Below are 9,516 nucleotides of genomic sequence, written 5' to 3' on the forward strand. Positions count from 1 at the left end.
AGGGGGGTCACAGGCCCGTCCTCGGGGAAGTGACAGGCCTGGGGCAGGGGTCAGGAGGGACAGGCTTGGCCCTTGGGGAGGGCCTGGTCCAGCCTCACTTTTAGGAGGGGACAAGCTCGACCTGGCTCTGGGTTTGGTTTTTTTTTGGTGGGGAAGAGAGTGTCTTTTGTGGAGACACAGGCCGGACCCCGAGTTAATGCCCTGGGTTGCCTTCCTTCCTTTGCCTTGAATGCACCTCAGGCACCCAGGGACCCCTCCAGTGGCACAAGGTCCCTGTCCCGTCCTGTCACATCCCTTGGGAACCTGCTGATCCCTGGTTCTCTCTGCTCATCACTCTTTGGGGACATGGGTAGCGACCAGAGAGAGGGTTGTGACAGCCCAAGCTCTTTGCTTTATTTTGGTAATGGATGAACTGTATTTTCTTCCATCTGCGCGGAGCTGGAACAAGCACAAGGGTGGTTGGTGCAGCTGTTGAAACCTGAAAGGGGTGGGATGGTGTGAAGGATGAATATAATCTGTAAGCAAGGGCAGGAGGGTCTCCAGCATGTTGGGTCCTGAAGCAAAGTGAGGAGGTGCATGAGAATGTTCCTGCAGCCCCTGCCCATGTAGGGGGTTGGATCTAGATGATCTTTAAGGTCGCTTCCAACTCAAACCATTCCATGATCTTCCTCCTCCTTCCCCCCTTTCTTCTGTGTTGTGGTGATATTCTGGGAAGTGACAGTGGCTGGAGGCTGTGGAGAGGTTGGGAGGGTTATTGGTACATTTAGAGGGTCTCAAGTCTTGTTCCCATGGCTGTGTTCTGGGAAGTGCTGCTGGAAACTCGCTGAGATCTGCCATCCTGTTTGCATTTTGCCTGTGGTGGCTCATTGCAGGTGCTGTGCTTGAGGAAGGGAGCATGGCTGAAGCAGGTGCTTGTGCTCAGCAGGTGAGTTGTCTGAAATCAGTGTGTAAAACACAGTGTGTGCATCAAAATCTGAGCATACAACTGAGCAACCTGTTCCACTTGCAGTTGAGCCCCTTCTCATTGCACGTGGGGTTGGATTAAATGACTTTGGAAGGCCCGTCCCTACCTGAACTGTCCTGTGATTCTATGAAAAACTACTGAAAGTAGAAAACTTCTTCTGACAGTGTCAGAAAACATATAAATTATGACAAAATAACTTTTTGCCAACCAAAATCATGAAGCTGAAGGGGCTGTAGGGGGTGGAGAAAAGAAAGTCTCTTTGCTGACAGGACCTGTCTGTGTCTGAGGGACTTGAAGAGTCAGCCTTTGTTTAGGAGCAGTGGCCAGATACTGGTGCGTTTTCATCAGTGGGTGAAATCAGAGCTTTTAATGATGCTCTTTGTTTCCTACAGTGCAGCAACACGCAGAGAAGGCCTTCTGGGTGCTGCAGGTAAGGCCTCTTATTAACTCAATGCAAAGCAGAACTTCATTTACCCCAAATAAACATTACCCATTTCAGCATTTTTGTTTCCTTTTAAGTTTTTTTAGCCAATACTGGGCTCGTTAAACCTGAGCTCTTCCACCTCCATGCCTTTTTTTCTAACCCTTTTTTTCTGTTTCCCTGTTCTTGGAGTGACACCAGCTGGGTGCCATTTGCTATATTAGTGTCCAGGAACAGAGTTACACCCCCCTGAGGTGCCATTTTAACATTTATTGAGCTGCTGGAGTTGCTGTCACATTTAAATCAGATTTTGATATGGAGGCAAAATGTAACTGAGTGGCTTAGATCCTTGGTGTTTTAGTTTTTCTTTGCTGTTTTGAGCTTCATTTATTAAAATGAGGGTTACTGAGGGTTTTCTTGTACCCTGGAGAAGGAAGGATAAAGCTGATATCCTTTTGATTTGGCTTCTTAGCACATGAATATTTGAACAAGACTGGATGGAAAATTAAGTGGGGCTCAGATCCATCACACTAGTGTGTCACACAAGAGGAGACAGATGTAACACTTCATCAGTATCCTCAGCATCCACCTGTGCTGACAAGTCTTGGCTTGTTTGGGAAATTAGTCACTTTTAAGCTCTTCCTTCCTTACTGCCAACCTGAACCAACTATGACTTACATGAGGAAGCAGTGTGCACTTGCAGCCCAGAGGCCAGTTGTGTCCTGGGATGCATCACAAGAAGTGTAGCCAGCAGGGCCAGGGAGGGGATTCTGCCCTCTGCTCTGCTCTGCTGAGACCTCCCTGCAGGGCTGGGAACAGCTCTGGGGTCCCCAGCACAGGAAGGACATGGAGCTGTTGGAGAGAGGCCAGAGGAGGCCCCGGAGATGCTGGGAGGGCTGGAGCAGCTCTGGAGCCAGGCTGGGAGAGTTGGGGTGTTGAGCCTGGAGAAGAGAAGGCTCCAGGGAGACCTGAGAGCAGCTTCCAGTGCCTGAAGGGGCTCCAGGAAAGCTGGGGAGGGGCTTGGGACAAGGGCAGGGAGGGATGAGGGGCAATGGCCTTAAACTAGAGCAGGGGAGATTCAGGTTGGGTATCAGGAAGAAAGAAGTTCTTCCCACTGAGGGTGGTGAAGCTCTGGAACAGGTTGCCCAGAGAGGTGGTGGAGGCCCCATCCCTGGAGACACTCAAGGTTGGGCTTGAGAATGCTCTGAGCAACCTGATCTAGTCAAGAAGGTCCCTGTGCACTGCAGGGGGGCTGGGCTAGATGGCCTTTAAAGGTCCCTTTCAGCCCCCACATTGTCAGCCTGGTGGTTCTCCCTGGCAGGGTTTGCTGTGCTGCACAGGCAGACACCCACCTTGCCTTTCCCTCCCATCAAAAAAAGCTGAGGACAAATCCTTGCCTCCACTGTGGATTTTGGGCTTTGGAAACACCCAGATACTTGTTGAGTGAAGGGCTGTTCTGCTGTTCAGCTGGAAACGTGTTGATTCTGCTTTGGTTTCAGGTGATGCACTCGTGAGTTGCCACAGACACTACAAATCCCGACCTACGCACGGGATCGGGAGGTTTAAATACCTGCTCCCCAAGGAGGTAGGCATCACAGCTCCCCTGCTCTGCCTGCTTTCAGCTGACTCATCTCTTCACAGCCTGATTTAAATGTTGAATGGCTGATGAATCATATCAAAAAGGAATAATGTAATGGTTTACTGCTGCTTTTCTTGGTAGTGTTATGTCACATGAAGTACCCGCTCCCAACTCAAGCATAAACACTTTCTTGTCCAGTGTGTTCTTTTTTAGCTTAATAAGTGATTTGGGGAGGGAGGAATCACAGAATCATAGAATGGTTTGGGTTAGAAGGGACCTTAAAAATCATCTAGTTCCAAACCCAACGTGGGCAGGGACACCTCCCACCAGACCAGGTTGCTCCAAGTCCCATCCAACCTGCCCTTGAACACATCTAGGGATGGGGCAAATCTCTTCCTGATGCTGACTTTAAGACCCAAATTTCAAATTATTGCAGGATATTGTAAGCAGGTCTTATTTTCATTTTTACACAGTTCCCTGAAATTTGGAAAGAGAACAAACTTTGTGGGAGGAGGAAACAATATCTCATCTAGGCAGCTGCCTGGAAGGCAGGAACTGAAATTAAAAAGTTTGTTTTCTACTGCTTGGTTTCTTCTGGAAGAAATTAATCATGATATGCACGTGTTTTCTCTGTGACTTCTGTGGTACTGCCATTCAAGAACTGAACTGTTAAACTGGAGAATATCTGTTAGATAATGTCATCCCAGTTCTGTAGTTGGGGACAGTGAGTGCAGATCATAGAGTCATAGAATCTCAGAATGCCAGGTTGGAAGGGACCTGAAGGACCATCTGGTCCAACCTTTCCAGGTACTACTGCAGTTGATACGAGGTGTCAGGATGAGACTTCAAACTGCCCAATGTGGGGGAATCTACCCACATTGTCCCACTTTCCTTGGGAGACAATTCCAGTGTTGGACTGTGCTGATGGGGAAACTTTCACCTCTTGTGTCCAATGGGAATCTCCCCAGGAGCAACTTGTGCCCATGACCCCTTGTCTTTTCCATGGGACTCCTTGTCAATAGGGAGTCTCCATCTTCTTGGCAGCCACCCTTTAAGGACTGGAACATGGTGATAAGGTCTCCCTGAAGCCTTCTCTTCTCCAGGCTGAACAAACTCAGTGTTCTCAGCCTCTCCTCATCTGCCAGGTCCTCCAGTCCTTTGATCATCCTTGTGGCCCTGCTCTGGACCCTCTCTAGCCTGCCCTTGTAGAGCAGGGATCAAAACTGAACACAGCACTTCAGGTGTGGTCTGACAAGCTGGGATCTGTTCAACATAGTTCAGGAAACTTTTGTCCCAAGAAAATATCCTGGCATGGTCCCCTGGGTGGGCAGGAGTTAACACCTTTTATTTCCAGTTTTGCTCCAAGCAGCTGTGCTTTCTGTTTTCTCATTCTTTTATAATAACAGGTTCCAAAGAAGAAAAAGGATAAAGTACAGATGAAAGAGATAAATGTTGGGACTGAACATGAGTATGGAGATGTCAACATCCAGATGACCTCCTATGACATGTGTCTGGTGGAGCACTTTGCTCGGTATGTGCATAAACTCTGCAACCGGCTCCGCATCAGAGTGAACGAAAGGTGAGAGGAGCACAGCTCTGCTTGTCATCCCTTGCAGCCACCTGGCATTGGGGGCATAGAATGGAATCATAGAACTGTTTGGGTTGGAAAAGACCTTTCAGATCCTCCAGTCCAACCCTTCCCCCAGCCCTGCCAAGGCCACCCCTGCCCCGTGTCCCTCAGCACCATCTCCAGGGCTTGGAAACCCCTCCAGGGATGGGGACTTCCCCCCTGCCCTGGGCAGCCTGGGCCAGGCCCTCACAACCCTTGCCAGGGAGAAATTGTTCCCCAGATCCAACCTCAACCTCCCCTGGCACAACTTGAGGCTGTTCCCTCTTGTCCTGTCGCTTGTTTCTGGGGAGCAGAGCCCAACCCCCCTGGCTCCAACCTCCTCAGCAGCTGCAGAGCCAGCAGGTCTCCCCTCAGACTCCTTTGCTCCAGGCTGGACACCCCCAGCTCCCTCAGCTGCTCCTCATCAGACATGTGCTCCAGCCCTTTCCCCAGCTCCCTTGCCCTTCTCTGGACACACTTCAGCTCTTCAATGTCTTTGATACCTTGAGGATAAAAGCACAATCTGATCTCTCTGATAGATTCTCTCATGTAAATCCAGTTCTTCTGTCATCTCCCTGGTGCTCTGTCCTTTGGTCCTCTCTTGCTCTGTCTGTTCAGTTTTGCAGGCTTCATTGGTATTGGGAAGGCTGAAATGCAGTTGTTCAAGCACTGACTGAACAGATCTTAGAATCCCAGACTGTTTGAGTCGGAAGGGACCTCAAAGATCATCTAGTTCAAATTCCTCAGCCCCAACCCCCTGCATGGGCAGGGACACCTCCCAGCAGTCCAGGCTACTCCAAGCCTCATTCAGCCTGCCCTTCAACACTGCCAGGGATGGGGCAGCCACAGCTTCTCTGGGCAACCTGGGCCAGGCTCTCCCCACCCTCACAGCACAGAATTTCTTTCTAATGTCTAACCTGAATGTCCCCTCTTCCCCCTTTAATCCATCACCCCATGTCCTTTCATATAAGCCCTTGTCCAAAGTCCCTCCCCAGCTTTCCTGGAGCCCTTTCAGGCACTGGAAGGCTGCCATGAGGTCTCTCCAGAAGGAGGGAACATTCCACCAAAATACAAGTTTAGGGACAATTTACCCTGTGAGTTACCTGATTATTCCTACTTACACAAAACAGAGATTGGAGAAGCCTTAGTATGATTGAGGTTTTAGAAACAGTGACCAGGAAATTCAAACCTGTCATTCCCAAATGCACTGAACTCATTCAACAAAGGTCCAATACCAGTAAAGACTTGGGATGCAGAGATCAGTATGTACAGAAAGAAATTATTTAGCTTTTAAGAGCAAAAATTAGAGTGCAGAAGGTGGGGAGCAGGCTGGAGCCTGTTGGTAGTGATGCTGTGCAGCTGGGGATGTGGAGTTCTCTGGAGCAATGCCAGCCAGAGAGCAGAGCCTGATCATGTTCCTGCTAAATCCAGAGAGGAAAATGATGTCTTTTGACTGGTGCTTTGCAGCACTTGATTTTAGCTCTATTCCTGATTAACAGATTACAAATTCAGTTAGAACTGTTGCTTTAAAGCTCTCCTTCAACTGGAAAGAAAGGGAAGAGTTCTCAGGCTGGTGTTTGTAGCTGAACCAGGCTTTTGCTGGCAGTAGCTCTGCAAGCTTCTCCTTTACCTCCTTCCAGTAAAACACCTGGCCTCTGCCAGTGCTTGATTTGCAAGATACATTGTTTGCATAATTAATTTCTCATGAAAATTTCATCTCCTTCCACATTCTGTGCTGCTGGAGGTTGATTCATTCTGTGAAGTAGTGCAAATCTATCCTCCCTGTCCTAAGCTCTGACCTGTGGTTCCTGCAGCTACGCCATGCCCACCAAAACCAATGAACTGTTCTACTTGGAAGAGAGAGGTTCCAAAATGCAGCTGGATGCCATCCTCACTACCCATCAGAGGGTTGTCCAGGTAGGAGCTGCTGTTTCCTATCTCAGGCTTTCAAAATTCCTGAAAAATGGGAGTTCAGTCCCTTCAACAAATGAAAGGCATAAATTGAAGCACAACAAAGTCTTAATTAGATTTATTGTTAAAGGTTACTTGAGAAGTAGAAGCAGAGGGGTTCCTGAGTTCTGTGTTTCAGCCAGATTTACTCACAGAATGGTTTGGGTTGGAAGGGACCTTAAAGATCATCTAGTTCCAACCCCCCTGCATGGGCAGGGACACCTCCCAGCAGCCCAGGCTGCTCCAAACCCCATCCAACCTGCCCTTCAACACTGCCAGGGATGGGGCAGCCACAGCTTCCCTGGGCAACCTGGGCCAGGCTCTCCCCACCCTCACACTCAAGAATCTCTTCCTAATGTCCAGCCTAAATCTCCCCTCCTCCAGTTTTAATCCATTCCCCCTTGTCATAATGAGTCCCTGCTGGATGTGGTGCTCTGCTCCTGCAGCACTTTCATTTCTTCTTCCAGATCAGTGGTTTGAGCTCAACGTTTGCTCCGATCCTCCTGGAAATCATTCAGAGCAACCAACCCGAAGGGGTCCATCTGTTGGTGAAAGAGGTAGGTGTCATGTTATCAAGGCCTTTGCATTTAGGAAGCAGATTCAGTGCATGACACAAATTTGCTTTGAAAATACAAACCTGGGCCTGAGGCAGGTGCCTAAACTTCCTGGACCTCCCAGAACCAGGCCCTCACTTGGTCTATCAAATCCCATGATCTTAAATTCTTGTGAGTGTTTCATTTTCCATTTATCCTCCTACAGTTAGTGCACAGAAGATCACTTCCCAGCCAGTCCCCTAGATCCACAGGAGATGGCAGGTTGCAAGTTGCTTTTCTTTGCTGCTGCAGATTCCCCGTGATGCAGACGGGAACCTTTTCCTTGAGCAGCACTTCACCCATCAGGGAATCACCAGGAACTTCATGAAGCAGCTGGAGAGACTAGAAACCCAAATGCTGTCCTCTGTTTTGATGGACTTTGTTCTGGAAGGGCTTCAGCTTGTTTTCTGCAGAAGGGCCCAACAGTTTTCTCAGCTTTGAGGACATCAGAGCAGAACTCCACTCACTGGTGGACCAGACATAAGGAGATTTAAACTTCTGTCACTTTACAGTCAGACAGAATAGTCCCAGAAGGTCCTTTTTATTTCAGGGACTCAGATTTTTGTAGCTGGAAAGGGAAGGCAGCCCAGTAAATTCAAACATGAAAACACAGTTGGCTCCTTAAGTAGCCTTTGAAGAATGTTTAGTTATCTCCAGCTCTGCAAAGCCAGGAGTATGGGAAAAGGTCTCTTGAGTCCAGCAATCTCCTCTGCTTTGGTCACAGCTCCATCTCTGCCCTAGGGCTTCTATTTCCTTTTCTAATTCTCGGCTGATGACTTTGTCTCTGGAGGGAGGACTGTGACCTTGTGCCACCTGCAAAGTCATTGCAGGCTGAGAGAGAGAGTTGGGGTGTTCAGCCTGGAGAAGAGAAGGCTCCAGGGAGACCTGAGAGCAGCTTCCAGTGCCTGAAGGGGCTCCAGGAAAGCTGGGGAGGGGCTTGGGACAAGGGCAGGGAGGGATGGGAGCAGGGGGAACAGTTTCAAACTGGAAGAGGGGAGTTTTAGACTAGACATGAGGAACAAATTCTTAGCTGTGAGACATTGGCCCAGGTTGCACAGGAAGGTTGTTCAAGCCCTGCTGCTTGGAGCAGCCTGGGCTGGTGGGAGGTGTCCCTCCCCATGGCAGGAGGGTTGGAACTAGATGATCTTTAAGGCCACTTCCAACCCAAACCATTCCATGATTCTGTGATGCCAGAAGCCCTGTGGAGAGACCCATACTGGCAGAGCAGAAGAGAGATGAGAGCTTGGGGATGCTCCAGCCAAGTTCTGGAGGAAGTGGCAGGTCTCCTCAAGAAAGATGCTACAGCACTAGGCAGTGGCAGATCTGAGGGTGTCCAGTTGACTTGTTGAGCTCACTCCTCCAACAGCCAGGTGAGGAGGAGTCCACAAGACTCTGTACAGTACCCAGGGGTGTCTGTGGCTGCCACCCTGCCTTGCTGCCCTCTGTGCTTCACCCCCAGCAGCTGCTCCAGAGTCTGGATGGCAGAGGAGGCTCAGAGCTCTGCCACCCCCTGCCAGGCTGAGCTGCCCACGAGATCCCAGCCCACAGTGACTTTCCACAGGGCTTTCCCTGGGCTCAGTGGACATTTAAGTCTTTAATTTTTCTACTCTGAAGTGTTTCCCTTTGGGAGAAGGTTTGTTTTTCTCTTGATTTCAAAGAGTATTCAAGAGATTATTCTGGTTATTTTCTTCCCCTCCCTCCACAGCACACAGAAGCTGATTTCAAGAGCAGGTTGAAGTCTCGGCCAGAACTGGAAGAGCTGCTGGCACAGATGAGCTGAGGAATGTTCTGCCCATTTCACAGCCACCCCTGGGACATGGAGGCTTCTTCTTTTGGCTGCTCCATAAGGTGACATCACCAGCACCATACTGATCATTTGGTGAACTGGAGACATTTCCACTGTTGTCAGGCAGCTTGTATTAATAAAGCTACATCCAAATTATTTTCATAGGGAAAGCCCTTGAGGATCCTCCAGCCCAACCCTTCCCCCAACCCTGCCCAGGCCACCCCTGCCCCATGTCCCTCAGCACCATCTCCAGGGCTTGGAAACCCCTCCAGGGATGGGGACTCCCCCCCTGCCCTGGGCAGCCTGGGCCAGGCCCTGACAACCCTTGCCAGGGAGAAATTGTTCCCCAGATCCAACCTCAACCTCCCCTGGCACAACTTGAGGCTGGTTCCTCCTTGTCCTTCATGAACTGGGGAGCCCAGAACTAGTCCCAGTTCTCCAGCTGTGTCTCCCCCCAGGGCAGAGCAGAGGGACAGGAGCACTTCCATAACCTGCTGTCCACACTTTTCTTGATTCCCCCCCAGGAGCCCATGGGCCTCCTTGCCCACCAGGACATAAGGGGCTCAGGGTCACCCTGCTTCCCACCAGGTCCTTTCTCCCCAGAGCTGCCCACC

The 9,516-nt window shown here is 50.0% G+C and overlaps 1 protein-coding gene across 1 annotated transcript in view; it reads left to right on the top strand.

The window, feature by feature from the left end:
- MRPL48 (mitochondrial ribosomal protein L48) overlaps window positions 1–8,896 on the top strand; it is a 14,398-nt gene extending 5,502 nt beyond the window's left edge. Inside the window, exons 2-8 of the mRNA XM_009997980.1 lie at window positions 873–925; window positions 1,357–1,394; window positions 2,885–2,970; window positions 4,371–4,543; window positions 6,388–6,490; window positions 6,991–7,080; window positions 8,822–8,896. Coding sequence (XP_009996282.1) covers window positions 873–925; window positions 1,357–1,394; window positions 2,885–2,970; window positions 4,371–4,543; window positions 6,388–6,490; window positions 6,991–7,080; window positions 8,822–8,896 — 618 coding nt within the window. The remainder of the gene's footprint in view (window positions 1–872; window positions 926–1,356; window positions 1,395–2,884; window positions 2,971–4,370; window positions 4,544–6,387; window positions 6,491–6,990; window positions 7,081–8,821) is intronic.
- The last annotated feature ends 620 nt before the right edge of the window (window positions 8,897–9,516 follow it).

This window comes from Chaetura pelagica, unplaced genomic scaffold, assembly GCF_000747805.2.
Source record: "Chaetura pelagica isolate M959 unplaced genomic scaffold, ChaPel_1.0 scaffold555, whole genome shotgun sequence".
NCBI classification, from domain to species: Eukaryota; Metazoa; Chordata; class Aves; order Apodiformes; family Apodidae; genus Chaetura; species Chaetura pelagica.